At 43.2% G+C, this 16231-nt stretch overlaps 1 protein-coding gene across 1 annotated transcript in view; it reads left to right on the top strand.

The window, feature by feature from the left end:
- elac2 (elaC ribonuclease Z 2) overlaps window positions 1–16231 on the top strand; it is a 64780-nt gene that overhangs the window by 31075 nt on the left and 17474 nt on the right. The window contains exons 14-18 of the mRNA XM_080209044.1: window positions 1195–1280; window positions 5984–6105; window positions 8640–8736; window positions 9723–9861; window positions 14229–14267. Of these exons, the coding sequence (XP_080065170.1) occupies window positions 1195–1280; window positions 5984–6105; window positions 8640–8736; window positions 9723–9861; window positions 14229–14267 (483 nt within the window). The remainder of the gene's footprint in view (window positions 1–1194; window positions 1281–5983; window positions 6106–8639; window positions 8737–9722; window positions 9862–14228; window positions 14268–16231) is intronic.

Genomic DNA, 16231 nt, shown 5'->3' with positions numbered 1-16231 from the left:
AATGAGCCTCTGGTGGCCTAAACAAAGTCTTTGGGGCCAAACGCGTACAACATTAAAGGAAGGGGAGTCGACTGTAACTTAAACTACATGCTTTACTTTGTAGTAGCTGTTTTTATGTCCCACAATATTTATACTGGGAAATTGAAACAAAGCAGTATACGCTAACCACTTACTCACTGGACTATCAGTGGAATAAGACTCCTTTTCCCTCATGATTTTTTTTCTCTGTGATTTCCATTATGCCCTCCAAAATCTGCTTAACGGACATGTTTGGAGCTGCTCACCCTGGGGGCAGCACTGTAGCGAGTGTTGGAAAAAATATAGGGTAAAGCAGAAGAAGAGTACAGTGGTATCAGTCACATCGCCAGGAGCTGTGATACTGATAGAAGAAATCGCTGAGGGAGTAGCACAGGATTGCAGTCACTGTATTTGCTCAAGTGCCAGTAGGAACGTTATAGAACTGTATAAAAGTTGCAGCACAAAAGGAGGCCATTCAGCCCATCTTGACTATGCAAGTGTATAATCAACTATGGAGTGAATGTGAAATTTGAATTACTGGCACTCTCCCTTGGCTCTTGCTTCAGTCCTTGTTATGCTTGGCATAGTCGTCACGCTTTCTGGAATATCCTTCTATTTTAAGATGGAACTGATGTGTTATATTGCTATTTGAGCACATCCTGCTGAGCTAACATGCCCTTTACCCTACTAATGCCCCTGACATTCCCTAACACATCTCTCTAACACTAAGCAGCAATTTGTCATGGCCAACCGACCTGACTTGCACATTTTTGGACTCTGGGAGGAAACCCATGCAGACACAGGGAGAATGTGCAAACACCACACAAACATGACCCAAGCCGGGAATTGAACCCGGGCCCCTGGTGTTGTGAGGCAGTGATGCTAACTGCTATGCCGCCCAAGGAGACAATACTTTTCAGTCTTGATTTTTAAAATTATCAACAGCAAAACACAATCTCAAGCTTAAGCCATTTAGCTTTTTGGTAAAAGAGCAACCTTAATGAATTGGAAACCAATTGTTTTTAGTCAGTTGAGTAAAATGGGCTGTTGGCTTGACTGACTGGTGTATTGTGGGATTGTCTGCATTTTAAAAAGAACGTAATACATTTGAATTTCACTGAATTGCGCTGGTTTGATCCAGTTGGTAGCGGGAGCTCACCTTCTCTTTGGTTTCAGGAACAGACAGCCCTTCTCAATCTGCCAACTGTTCGAGGTGAATGTTTGCTAAAGTACCAGCTGAGGCCCAAATTCGAATGGCAAAGGTCAGTTCATGTAAGTTAGACAAATTTATCATGGCAATCTTCTGGAGACTGATGCAATGTCAACTCAAAACCAAACGCAAAAACCAACGCGTAGTCTCTCAAAACCCAGAGAATTCTTCACTTCACAGCGTAAATTCCACTTCTGACTTTGTGTTTGTGTAGTATCCATCATAAATAATTTTGCTTTGATTCTTTCTGTTTTTGCATGACTATTACATGGAAAGCAGGTTCAAAATATAAATACAAGACAGTCACCAATAAATCCAATGAGCATTCAGGAGAAACTTCTTGACCAAGAGAGTGGAAAGACTTACCATCAGGATTTCCTGAGGCAAATGGTGTAGCTATAGTTGAGGAGAAATTAATTAAGCACATGAGTAAGAGGTCATGCTGATGGAGTTAGATGAAGAAGAGTGGCAGAAATCTTATTTGGCTCATAAACGTTGACATGCAGGAGTTGAACCTGGGACCGTAGAATCCCTACAGTACAAATAGTTGCCATTCGGCCCATCAAGACCGTACCGCTCTCCAAAAGAGCATCTCACTTGTAACTTTGAACACACCGATCAAATCTCCTCTTAAACTTCTCTTCTCCATAGAGAATAGCCCAAGCTTCTCTAATTTATGCACATAACTCTAGCCTTTTGTCTGTAGAGTCATTCTTGCAGATCTTTTTGGCACCCATCCTTCCCAAAGTGTGGTTCTCAGCTTTAGACACACTGGGCAGAATTTTTCCATTCCCTTCCCCTCCTGCTGCCACAGAAATTGTAGCTAGTGGGATAGGGTCACGCTAAAGTCCGTTGCCCTTGAGTGGGATTTTCCGATCTTGAGGCGAGCGCGACCAGAAAATCCTGCCCACGACCTCAGTTGAACGAATTCTTTAAAACCATTCATGAGAACTCATTTTGTTTCTGTGCTCAATGCCATTAAAGCTCAGGATTCCTTATGTTTTACTGACCATGTTCTCTCCCTACCCTGTTGCCTCCAACAATTTGTGCTTCAATTGTTGGGTTTACCCTTGCATCCTATTTTTGAACATCTACGATTCTCTCCAGTCTTCTGTCACCATCCCTGTATGCAAAGGGCATTGGAAGATTATAGCCAATGCCTCCACAATTTCCTCCGTTACTTCCCCATACGTATACCAGAAGTGTGGAAAATAGGATCAGAATGGATAGGTGCTTGATGGCTGGTGCAGACATGATGGGCCAAAAGGCCTCTTGTGTGATGTAAGATTCTTTGACGTAGTCTTTCTCCAGCAGTGTAATGTTCTCTGGACTTCTTCTTTCTTTCCTCCATTATCTTTGCTGAACTCCTCATATCCAGGAGTATTTATTATCCAGTTCTGCTCATTTTTGGCACAGTATCATATTTCCTGCGTCAGTCTGTGCTTGCAGTACACTATCCTTATTTACAAACCTCTTGCATATGGATACGCACACTGTAACGCTAAGTTAGACCTTTATTGCCCTCCCTGTTATTCTGACCACATCTGATGACTTAACTATTTCCTCTTCTAGTGCTATCTGTCCTTTGTGCATCTTCTTTTTCATTCCTGGTGGTACATCCTACTTCCTATCCTCTGCCAAGGTAGTTTAAACCCTCCACAATCACATGACCATAGTGCATCACACGGAGATTGGTCCCGATAATGTGTAACCCATCTGGCTTGTAAAGGTCCCAGCTTCCCTGAATTAGCCCCAATGCCCCCAGGTTTCTATCACTTTCCCCCTTCCACCTTCTCTGCACACATTCATCTGTCCTGCTCTCCTATTTCCTGTGGCGCTGGGAGTTATCTGGAGGTTACCAGCCTGACAAATTATGCAGCCCTGCTTGCTAGTTTTTTTCCACACCCCTGAAATACTGAATGGTAGGGCCTTATCCTTCTTTCTGATAATATTAGTGTTGATCTAGACCACAGCCACTGGTTGTTCATCCTCCTCCTCCTCAGAGTGTTCTGCTGTTGCTCTGTGACATCCCTGAGCCAGCATGTTTTCCTGGATTCACATCTGCAGCAACACCTCTGTTTCCTTAACCATATAATTGCCTAATGTGATTGCTCTCCCAATCTTTTGTCTGCTCCCAGTGTCTTTCTCCCCTTGCCTCCCTCCATACAGCTAAGCTAGCTATGGTGCCTTGCGTTTGGTTATTATTATTCACTGACTAATTCAAACTCTTTAAGCATTTCAGTTTAACGTGACAAACAAGGACTGGAGTCAACTCTTAATTCTCTTAACAGCCTCCCTTTATTTAACGCTTTACACACCAAGTCAAACTTAATACAGTTGCAACACTAACTCTTTTACTGAATTTTAACTCTTAACTGAACGTTGGTCTAATTCTCTGACTGAAAATAGATACTACCCGGTTTAGAAAGAACTGGCCAGGTCCATTCCTGATCCAAAATCTATCCTTGTGATTTCTGAAGATTTTTCCCATGGCACTTTCTTTTCGTTGCGATGGTTGATCTCTAGAGTTATCGCTGCAGACAAAGAGCTAAAACATCTCATTTATCCACAAATTGTTTCAGATGCTTCCAGAAGTTTCTCTGGCACTCAGCCAGAAACCAATCATGTTGCTTGAGCAGTCAATGAAATTGCTTGTAAATGACTCCGTTATGCTCGGTTCAGATGGTGTGTAACTCACATAGCACCCATAAATCTTTGTGCCATCGGTTCTAACTCTAAAGTAAACAACTTTCCATATTTGGCCAAAACAGGAAGTTTTGGATCACAGCATCCAGGTCATGGCTCACAGGAACTGTACGGCTTGCATCTATTTTTAATTACAAGTTGACCAAAAATCCTGGCATGCTTAAATCTCAGTCAATGTTCCTTTTTAAAAGCTAATGTTGCCATTATTGTGGTTGCAAACATTGTTGGAGTCTTTCCTTGTCTGTCCACACTGTGCTGCTCAGAGGAACCACCATTCTTCATCTCAAGAGGAACCAGAACTGAACACTGGTTTTAGAATGAGATGCATTCAGAGAGAATTGTGCACTACCTGCCTGGCAGTCACCCATTCCTTCTTTGTCTGTGGCATCCAATAGCTATGGAGTGATTACATTTTTTTTGAAAAAGTTGCTATCCACAAAACTATTACCGCCTCATTTGTGACTACAGTGACCCCAGCTGCAGCTCAAACTTCAAAACCTGGACCTTGTGCTGCCCCAGTTGATGACACCTCCTTTACAGGAGTTTGAGCAAAGCATTCCAGAGTTACCACGTGGAACAGGATGTGCGCTCTAAGGGACAGAGATGCCCTGCTGTATCTCTCTTGATTAGATTATTAAGTGACTAAAAATAATCTTAAATGCTCACTGTTTACTAATCAAACAGCAGCTTCTCTTGTTATTTTGTTGGAGGAGTAATATAAATGCTTTTATTTAACTCCTATTATTTGTGTTCCTTAGATTTTCATGTACTGAACATCTTGGAACTGTGCAATACTGCTGTCTTTGTTATTTAATTTTAACCTTATCCACGCAATCTGTTTGATTAATTGAGTACTGCTTGGAATTGGACAATAAATTTATCAAACTGGTGTTAGTGTTTATATGAAGTGATTGATTTATTCTTTAAAATTAAATTATCAGCTATAATTTAAATTAACCAGCATATTCACTCCATGTGATTGCTTTGTTTCACCACCACAGAGCAGGCAAGGATAATCACAAACAGTGCAACAACTTGCTATCAGAATTCACCAAGTTCAAATTCAGTGTATAATTATGAATTGAATTATGCATCTACCATTCTTGTTGTTTTCTATTTACTGGTAGCACAGCGGTTAGCACTGCTGCTTTGTAGTGCCAGGGACCCGGGTTTGATTCCCGGCTTGGATCACTGTCTGTGTGGAGTCTGCACGTTCTCCCCATGTCTGCATGGGTTTCCTTCCGGTTCCAGTTTCATCCCACAGTCTGAAAGATGTGCTGGTTGGGTGCTCTGGCCATGCTAAATTTTCCCTCAGTGTACCCGAACAGGTGCTGGAGTGTGGCGACTAGGGGATTTTCACAGTAACTTCATTGCAATGTTAATGTAAGCCTAATATGTACAATACAATACATGACACCAATAAGTAAACATTAAAACTTGAAAAACAGTATGTTCATTTTGAGGATCACATACTGCATTGGCCAGTGTAAGTCTTTAGTTATTCACTGATGTCCTTTAAAGTTGATTATTGATTGTAGAATCCCTACAATGCAGAAGGTGGCCATTTGGCCCATTGGGTCTGCATCGATCACAATCCCACCCAGACCCTATTCCCTGTAACCACCACCCCCCCCCCCCCCCCCCCCACCAATACTTATCCTGCTAATCCCCCTGACGCTAGGGTTAGTTTATCATGTCGAATCAACCTAACCCGCACATCTTTGTGGGAGGAAACCGGAGATCCTGGAAGAAACCCACGCAAACACGAGCAGAAGGTGCAAACTCCACACAGACAGTGACCCAAACCAGGAATTGAATCCCACAGATCCCTGTGCTGTGAGGCAGCGGTGCTAACCACTGTGCCACCATTTAAATTAAAAGACTGGTAGCGGTGGATCAGAGGACACAGATGCTTGTGAGAAGGAGTTGCCGCAGGAAAGGGAAAGTGATCTTTGTTTGCCGAGTGCTGCTCTGAGCCAGGTTGGAGACGCGTTCCGCGTCTCTTCATTTTGAACATTAATTACAATGCTTTTTTTGCGCTTCCTGCAGAGATGCTGTGGTTGTGGCTGACACTGATGAGTTTATTAAAGAAGCTACAGAAATCCCAGGCTTCTTGGAGAAGGTTGAAGAATGTAAACACTTATTATCGGCAGACCCTGCTGTTCAATCAGGTAAATGAGACTTTAAAAAGTTCACCTTTTTTTCCCCCCTGGGAGGGCAGGATCGATTGTCATTCGAGGAGAGATCAGGTCGACTGGGCCTGTATTCACTGGAATTTGGAAGAACGAGAGGGGATCTATTTGAAACTAACCCGATCTGATTCTGACAGAGAGCTGGGCAGACTGGATACAGGGAATGGTGTTCCTCCTGGCTGGGAGGTGCCGAGAACAACAGGGGTCACTGTCTCAGGATACAGGGTGGGTCGTTTAGGACAAAGATGAGGAGAAACTTCTTCGGGTGGTGATCTTGTGGAATTCTGTATCATAGGCTGTGGAGGCCAAATTGCTGAATGTAGTAAAGAAGGAAATAGATTTCTAGACTCTAAAGGCATTAAGGAGTAGGGAGAGTCTGAGGGACTGTGGCATTGAGGTGGAGGATAGCTAAGGTCATAATGAATTGTGGAGCAAGCTCAAAGGGCTGAATGGCCTACTCCTCATTTTTTTTCTCTTTCTAAGTTATTGGACTGATCAGGTTGACTTTGCAAGGTGCTGCATTTTGGAGGATCAAATTTAGGTGCAAATTACACTGTAAGTGACAGAACCCTCAGGAACATTAACATACAGAGGGATCTGGGCGTGCAGGTCCACAGTTCCCTAAAAGTGGCAACTCAGGTGGCTAAGGTGATTAAGAAGGCCTGTGGCATTCTTGCTTTCATCAGCCAAGGCACTGAGTACAAGAGTTGGGAAATTATGTTGCAGCTGTATAAGACCTTGGTTTGGCCACATGTGAAGTATTGTGTGCAGTTCTGGTCACCACACTACGAGAAGGAGCTCTGGAGAGAATGCAAAGAAGGTTCACTAGGATGCTGTCTGGTCTCGAGGGTGTTGGCTGTGAGGAGAGCTCAAATAAACTAGAATTGTTTTCACTGGAAAGACAGAGGCTGAGAGGAGACCTGATAGCGGTCTACAAAATTACGAGAGACATAGACAAGGTGGATAGGCTTTTTCCCAGGGTGGAAGTGTCAATTACAAGGGGGCACAGGTTCAAGGTGAGAGTGGGAAGTTTGACAGAGATGTGCGGGGAAGTTTCTCATGCAAAGAGTGGTGGGTGCCTGGAACGCCCTGCCAGAGGAGGTGGTGGAAGTAGGACATCAGCAACATTTAAGGGGCATCTGGATGGGTACATGAATAGGAAAGGAATAGAGGGATATGGAGCGAGTAAGGGCAGAATGGTTTTTTTTTAGTTTAGTTAGGACATCATGATTGGCACAGGCTTGGAGGGCAAAAGGGCCTGTTCCTTTGCTGTACTTTGATCTCTTTAAAGGTAATGGCTGGTTATTAACAGCTCTTGCTCTGGGTGATGCTAATACTCTTGCTTTGGGATGTAGCTGTCGAGTGGTACAATAATTAAATGTACAGCCACCTTCCCCACTGCAATCGCTCCCCATATCCAAGATTTCTGTGGTCTTGTGTTGTGGTTGTCTCAATTATTTCTGGACAGTAGATGTACCTTTTAAGAGCCATTTTGAGATAAAGTGGCTCTGGAGTTACACTTCCCTCGTAATTGTTTAAGAATCTAAGCTAGCAGAACAATATTCTGTGCCCAGCCCTTTTTACCAACCCAACAGTGCGTTTGTTCCCAAAGGAACTTGTCTGTTCAGACGGAATGGTGGATATCACTTTAAAATGTGTAATAACTGCAGGGGTTGGATCTCAGTCTATTCAGTTGCTATTGGTCGATATCACTGCTGTTTATTCAGGACATCTCAACTAAATAAGAATGTGGCAGTACCTTTCACAGTGCCTGTCGTTTATAAGAACATAAGAAATAGGAGCAGGAGTAGGCCATCTAGTATACTTATATACTGTAAAATCAAACATTCAGAATTATGTGTGAATGTTATAGTCATAGAGTCATACAGCACAAAAATAGGCCCTTCAGCCTACCATGTCTATGCCGACTATCAAATTCCAATCTGTACTCTTCCATTTTTTTATTCATTCATGGGACATGAGCATCACTAGCTAGCCAGCATTTATTGACCATCCCTAGTTGCCTGAGGGCCATTGAGTGTCAGCCACATTGCTGTGGCTCTGGAGGCACATGTAGGCCAAACCAGGTAAGGACACAGATTTCCTTCCCTCGAGGATAGTAATGAACCAGATGGGCTTTTCCGACAATGGTTTCGTGATCATCAGTAGATTCTTAATTCCAGATTATTTTTCATTGAATTCAGATTCCGTCAGCTACCTTGGCGGGATTTGAACCGGGGTCCCCAGAATATTAGCTGAGTTTCTGCATTAATAGTCTAGCGATCATACCACTGGGCCATCACCTCCTATTTGCCAGCGCTTGGTCCATAGTCTGCAGTGTGTTGTCGATTAGCTGCTCGTCCAGGTGCATCTTAAATGTTACAAGGATACCTGTCTCCACCACCCTACACCAGTAATTTTGTCTCATGTCCATGAGATGGTCTTAGTTACTACCTTTGCCTCCTTTCTTTGTGACTCTGTTGATGAAACATACCCTTGGTCTGTATTCCCAGGGAAAGAGGATAAGTACCCCGAGGTAGTTTTCCTTGGAACTGGATCTGCCATCCCAATGAAGATCCGAAATGTTAGCTCCATCGTTCTAAACATCGAGTAAGTCCCTTTTTTTAAAAAAAACGTTTGCTGTTGTTATTCATAATATTGTAGATTAGGGAGCATTCTATTGCAGTTTGCTTAAAAAGAAACTCGTGACTTGTGTTTTGTGTACCACATCTTTGCTTTTCGTCCTAGCTTTTGGTCACAGAATCATAGAAACCCTGCAGTGCAGAAGGAGGCCATTCAGCCCATTGAGTCTGCACCAACAACAATCCCACCCAGGCCCTAACTCCATAACCCCAAACTTTTACCCCGCTAATCTCTCTAACTTACTCATCCCAGGACAGTAAAGGGCAACTTAGCATCAACTTAACCTGCACATCTTTAGCCTGTAGGAGGAAACCAGAGCATCCACGCAGACACTGGGAGAATGTGCAAACTCCACACAGACACTGACCCAAGCCTGGAATCAAACCCAGGTTCTTGGAACTGTGAGGCAGCAGTGCTAACCACTGTGCCGTCATCTGTCTTAATATCTGCTACTGTGACTCAAGTCAGATTTTGTTTTGTCACACTGCTGTGAAGTGTCAAGGAATGTTTGACTCCCTTAAATGCACAATCGAAATGCTTGTTAGGTCATGGATCTCTGATATTTATAAAAGCCCATTAATCGGTAGACGTCATGGACCTTTTTTAATTTAAAGCCCAGTCAATTCTTTTTCTTCTTGTGGCTGGAAAAGAGACAACTGGAGATAATTTTCCACAGATTGCCTGCGACAAAATTATATTTTCCCCTTTGTCCTGCCCTGTTTGAGTCATTGAGACCTGCTTTCAGAGTTCTGGCACCAGTTCTTCTACCTGAAAGGATGCATTGGGGTCCATTATCAAACAACAACTAATGATGGTTTCATAAAATTGCCACCGATTTCCTCTTACTGTGTCCTGTTATAAAGGTGGAAAGTCAGCAAATTTCATGAATGAAAGTAGGAAAGCAGCTGCAGTCAATCCCTTGATTCTAATTAGACTTTCTTTTCCACCGTTAGCTCAACACGCTCACTATTATTAGATTGTGGCGAAGGCACCTTTGGGCAGCTCTGTCGTCACTATGGTGATGATGTGGACAAGATCCTGTGTAATTTGTCGGCCATCTTTGTGTCTCACATGCATGCCGACCATCACACAGTGAGTATTTGTATTTGCGATCTGCTTAATCATCAAACTCGATGATGGTGTCATTTTACTGGTGGGGGGGGCCTTAAAGTAAATGCACCTGTCCAAAAATATTGATATTGAAGTAACCTGATTTTACGGAATAATCTGAGACATGGGCAGGGGAGTCGTTGCCCACCACCACCACCACCGCCCCCGCCCCCCCCAATTCATAGGTCTGCTTCATGCATTGGATGAATATAACCAGTGACTGAACGAATAGTGAAGAAGTATGTGGTGTGGTTGAGATTCTGTGATGAAGGTAGGTGCGAGTGAGGAATCACAGAAAGGTTACAGTGCGGAAAGAGACTATTCGGCCTTCGATTCCATGCCACCTCTCTGCAAAAGCAGTTCACCCCATCCCATCACCCACATAGCCCCGCAGGTATTTTCTCAGGGATTGTATAATTCCTTTCAAGAGGTTCGGAAAGATATATTTGCATGCAGAACAGTGAATTGTCTTTTTTTTTAGAAGAGTGCCACTCCTTGGTAAAGAGGGGTGATCTGACTCCTGTCTTTGTCCCACTCCTGGGTTGGTTATGACAGAGTTTTAATTAAAAATATAAGATATTGCCAATTGACTATGTGCTTAACTGTGTATAGCTTGCTGTAAAAACTAAACCAGTCAGGTACCTTGAGTTACCAAGTAAGGAGTTAGTTTAAATACTAAAACTCTGCACAGACAGTAACCCAAGCCAGGAATTGAATCCAGGGTCCCTGGTGCCGTGAGGCACAGTAGCACAGTGGTTAGTACTGCTGCTTCACCTGCAGGGACCTGGGTTCAATTCCCGGCTTGGGTCACCATCTGTGTGGAGTTTGCACGTTCTCCTCGTCCACGTGAGTTTCCTCCGGGTGGTCCAGTTTCCTCCCAAATTTGTGCGGGTTAGATTGATTGGCCATGATAAAAATTGTCCCTTAGTTTCCTGAGATGCATAGGTTAGAGTGATTAGTGGGTAAATATGTAGGGGTGGGAGTGTGGTTGGTGCAGACTTGATGGGCCGAATGGCCTCTTTCTGCACTATGATTTCTAAAACTTACTTGGGTGTGGATGCAGAAAGACCTCAAATGTTTAAAATGTGCAACTTCCTACTGATGCAAAAAGCATTGGCATGCACAAAAAGAAATAAAATCATACAGAGTGTCAAATGTTAAAATGTAGCCGTGTGAAATGTTGAGATCAGAAAGATTATTAACGGATTATCAGGATGCTTCACAGCACAGTGGCTGCTGCTGGTACTTTGCTTTCTCCTTGAAGCAGTTGCTCTGCAGTTTTGGCTAGTTGATCCTCCTTTCTCTTGAAGACCATAGTGTTGAGTTGGACTCCTCCTTTAAGAACCCTTGGTTTGAGCAATGAAGTCCTCCGGTGGGTTTTCAAACCAAGGAAACAAGGCTCAGCTTTGTTGAAAAAGGTTTGTTATCGTCCTTGACCAGCTCTCCAAGGTTTTGGTAAGGGACCAATAATGTTTAATGTAGACAAACACTTGCTCGGTGAATAAAGCCAAAGGTATCCATGATTTTGAAACAATGAAAATAAACTTAAAGTCAGAAAAATAAAACAAGTTACAATATCTTTGTACTCTAATATTCCGGTTGAAAGTGAGGTACGTGTGAATTAACAAGCCAAATGTGGTTGAACACACCTCACTCATTGTGTAGTCAGAGACTCTATGATTCTATCGCTACACAATGAATGCCAAATGCAACCAAAACAGATTCCGTGGACTTCTTAACAAGCTACCCAAACATCAGTAACACCGAGCGTCTTAGTCTGTCAGAAGCTCCGCCTCTCACAATGTTTTCCTCTTTTCTCTCGATGATCTCGCCTTGGAGCGACTTTTGGACGTAATTCCAATTCCAAGACAGCCCACCTCACAATGTTTCAATCTGGCCTCCCAGGACTCTGTCCCCCTGGATTCCCAAGCATACACTGAAACTTAAACTTACAAGCACAGCTTACATCTTCAGCTGTGCTGAGCAGAACACTGCTACTCCAAAGAGGCATCTTCACCCAAGTGGCCTGCAACACAGAATCATCAACCATCTTCTGAGGTCTTCAAGGCTTCTTTTGAACTCTGTTAATAGCAGGACTTTTCTTGAGTCTATTTCACTTAAAAGTCTGCTACCCAGAGCTGTTTTTCTTATTTGGGAGCCTTTTTTCTCTGGTCCTCTTGTTTTAACTGAACTGAGACCTTTTCTTGTCCCTGTCTTCCTCCTGGGGCTGTCTTGGGACCTCTACCTATCTCATGCCTCAGATACTTGTTGATCATGTTGCCTTGTTCCCTGTAACCTGACCCAGTTTTTTATGCCGTTTTCTTGTGCATAAGCACAGTGGACCCAAAGAATGTAAAAATGCCAATCTGTGCATGCGTAGCATACATTAGGCTTGTGCATACACACACAACACATCTGTTGGGATGAAGTTCCTGACCTCTGCTCTCAACACCAAGGTATATTTGGCTTTCATAAAGGGTTTCAGAGAGAGAAAAGAGGAGCATAGCTGTTGCCCCTTCTGTTCCTTTGTCAGTCTCTGTTTGTTTAAATCCAACACATTTTACACCCAACAACTGCATCATGAGATCCCTCTCAGGTTTCAGCTAGAGCTTATCTTAGCCATTGTGTCTCAGAGTTCGAGAGACGTTTGTCTCTATAAAGCAGCTTGTGACTTTCACAAGAGCAAATTGAGACCACTGTCCTACAGCAGTTATGTGCCGATATTGTACCAAGGTGGACTGCTTCTTCAGTGGAAAATGAGATAAATATTTCATAGTATACCTGCAGTGCAGAAGGAGGCCATTCAGCCCATCGAGTCTGCACCAACCACAATCCCACCCAGGCCCTATTCCCGTAATCCCACATATTTACCCTGCTAATCCCCTGCCACCAGGGTCAGTTTAGCATTGGCTAATCAGCCTAACCCACACACCTTTGGAACGTGGGTGGAAACCCACACAGACACAGGGAGAATTTGCAAACTCCACACAGACAGCAACCCAAGCCAGGAATTGAATCTGGGTCCGTGGTGCCGTGAGGCAGAGGACAACACAAGTGTGGGAGAAAACTGTTTGTGAGACCAATTTTGTATTGCTTAAGCTAGCAGTGGTACAGTGGGCTGAATGTTCTCCTGTGCTGCAAATTCCCATGGTATAATGCAAAATACAGAAGCAACACAAGTGGTCAACTGAGTTCTAGAGTAAAATTTAATAAGTTTATGGGGATTGGGCTCAAGCCTTGGTTTAGAAACATTCTCAACATTGAAGATGTTTCTGTGAGCCGCTGCTGTGTTCTGCTGTTTAAACTACCTCGTAATGAGAGCTTGTTGAACACATTTGTTGATGTATCATCGTTCAGATTAATGAGCGTTATGAAGAGGCTCTGATCATTGTGCTTATTGGTGAATCTTTCTGATCCTCTTGATTGTTTTTTTTTTAAATTCATTTGTGCCACATGGGCACCACTGGTTGTGCCAGCATTTATTGCCTTCCCCTAGTGCCCCAAGGGCAGCTGAGAGTCAACCACTCTGCAATCACATGTAGGCCTTACCATGTAGGTAAGGATGGCAGATTTCCAGGGCCTTAGTAAACCAGGTGGGTTTTTCCGCCAACCGACAGTGGTTTCATGGTCATCAGTAGATTCTTAATTCCAGAAAACTTTTATTGAATTTTAATTCCAGATAACTTTTTTTATTGAATTCCAATTCCACTATCTGCCATGGTGAGATTCGAAGCCAGATCCCGAGATCATTATTTGATTTGATTAATTATTGTCACGTATTGGGATACAGTGAAAAATATTGTTTCTTGCACGCTATACAGACAAAGCATACCGTACATAGAGAAGGAAAAGAGAGAGTGCAGAATGTAGTGATACAGTTATTGCTAGGGTGTAGAGAAAGATCGACTTAGTGCGAGGTAGATCCATTCAACAGTCTGATGATTGGAGGGAAGAAGCTGCTCTTGAGTCGGTTGGTATGTGACCTTGGAATTTTGTATCTTTTTCCTGATGAAAGAAGGTGGAAGAGACTGTCCGGGATGCGTGGGGTCCTTAATGATGCAGGCTGATTTTCCGAGGCAGTGTGGGAAGTGTAGATGGAATCAACGGATAGGAGACTGGTTTGCGTGATGAACTGGGCTTCATTCGTGACTCATTAGCTGAGTTTCTGGATCAATAGTTTAGCGATTACACCACTCCCTGTATTAAGCTCCTGTACTACTTAAAGGGGTTGAGGGCAGGCACTGAGCATATCTGCTGCTATGGTGAGGGATGGGGTTATATAGAAACTGTGACCACCACATAATGTAATCATATTCATGGTGATGCTTTGTCTCTCATTTCCTTTACAGGGCTTAATAAATATGTTGTTGGAACGAGAAAAGGCTCTGGTAAGTTGGATTTCTTCTCGAGTTTAAATTTTGAATAGATTTGAATTAAGTGACCAATTACACGTTGGCTCCGAGGTTTTCTTGCAAGAAAGCAATAATAGTTTAGAAAAATCTTATTGCTACAAGTTTGTCTAAATTCTTGTCTTTTTTAAAATTCCCCGTGCAATTTGCTGTTCCTCAGACAGGGAGGAGGATGACAAAACTCCTCCCAGCCCTGTTTGTATTCTGTTTTAGGATGTGGGCTATGTTTAATGTGATAAACCTGGAGCTTTGCTGAATTCTGTGACAACGCCACACTTTTTGGAAATGAGGTTCTGGCACATAGGACAAATCCAACACTTGCAAAGCTCCACAAACATTCAGACTTCTGTTCTCTTCAGAAATGTTGCTCGACCTACTGTGTGTTTCTGCACTTCTTCAGATTTGCAAAAATAACAAAAGTACTGCAGATACCTGTGAAGCATCTAACTGGACATTAGTCAGAATAGGTTCATTGGCTCCTTGAAGTCAGTAGAGAGATTAATCTGTCAGTTTGGACTGAGGGAGGGACAAAGCCTCTGATACAATCCATCGTACCTGGATTGATTCTTTAACTGAGGTATCCAACCAGTTCCATCTCCCTGTTTGTTCCCCATTGCCCTGTTAATGTTTCTTTCAAATACTTAACCAGCTATTGCCTTAATAGTTTCCATTCAAGTCTGTCTCCGAACACCATTTCAGGCAGAGCATTCCAGATCACAGCAGCTGGCTGTGTTTCCTCGTGTCCCCTCTGGTCATTTTAGCAATGACATTTTAATCTGTGGCCCTTGGTTCCAGACTCTTCGCCTCTGGAAATAATGGGTGGGATTCTCCGGCCACGCGCACCCCAAGACCAGAAATTTCCTCATGACCTCAATGGATCTTTGAATGGTCCATTGAATTTTCTGTCTTGTCCACTATAGTTCCCGTGGCGGGCAAGATGGGAGAATTTCAATCAATGTCCCCCTTGTAGAATCATTTAAAACATAGAATCCCTACAGTGCAGGAGGAGATTTTCGCCGTAACTTCACTGCAGTGTTGATGTAAGCCTACTTGTGACATTAACAAATAAACTTCAAGAGGCCCATCCAGCCTTAGACTTTCCGACAAGAGAATCTTTTCCAGGCCCACCCTTCGCCCTGTGCCTGTATCCCCACACATGTACCCCACTAATTCCCGTTACCTACTCATCTTGGGACACAAGAGGGGCAATTTGGCATGGCCAATCCACCTAATCTGCACATCCTTGGACGGTGGGAGGAAACCAGAGCAGCCTGGTGAAACCCACACAGACACGGGGAGAACGTGTAATCTCCGCACAGAAAGTCACCCATGGCTGGAATTGAACCCGGGTCCCTGGTGCTGTAAGGCATCAGTGGTAACCATCATGCCGCCCTTCTTGTTCAAAGTCATTTGGTATTCTCTATTTAGAACAAAACCAGATTCTCTGGTCTCTTCACATAATTGAACTCTCTACCCTGGTACCAACCTAATTAATCACTCCACCCTTTCTAAAGCTTTACCATCCTTCCAAAAGCGCAGTGTCCAGAACTGAACACAGTACTTGAGCTGAGACCTAACCAATGTTTGAAGTTGAGCACAACCTTCTTGTTTTTGTGTTCTATTCCTCTGTTAATAAAGCCAAGGGTCCTGGATGGTTTTTTTTTTCAAGCCTCCTTGTTCTGCTTCTTTCAAAAATGTTGTATGGATGCACCTGCTTTTAAAATTGTATTGTTCAATTTATAATACCTCTCATTCTTCTTATCAATATGGATCACTCCATGTTTCTCTGCATTCATTTTCATCTGCCCATCTGCAATCTTTCTGAGTCCTTCTGAAGTGTCTTTTTCTCCACTCTTTACTGCATTTTCTGAGTTGGGTTTTGGCCATCAATCAGCTGAAATTATGCCCTATAAACCCAAGTCCAGCAATATATATCGGGATAT

This window comes from Carcharhinus amblyrhynchos, chromosome 21, assembly GCF_965287045.1.
Source record: "Carcharhinus amblyrhynchos chromosome 21, sCarAmb.v2.hapA, whole genome shotgun sequence".
Lineage (NCBI taxonomy): Eukaryota > Metazoa > Chordata > Chondrichthyes > Carcharhiniformes > Carcharhinidae > Carcharhinus > Carcharhinus amblyrhynchos.
Note: the sequence above shows the minus strand (reverse complement) of the source record. Positions and strands in the feature narration are given on the sequence as shown.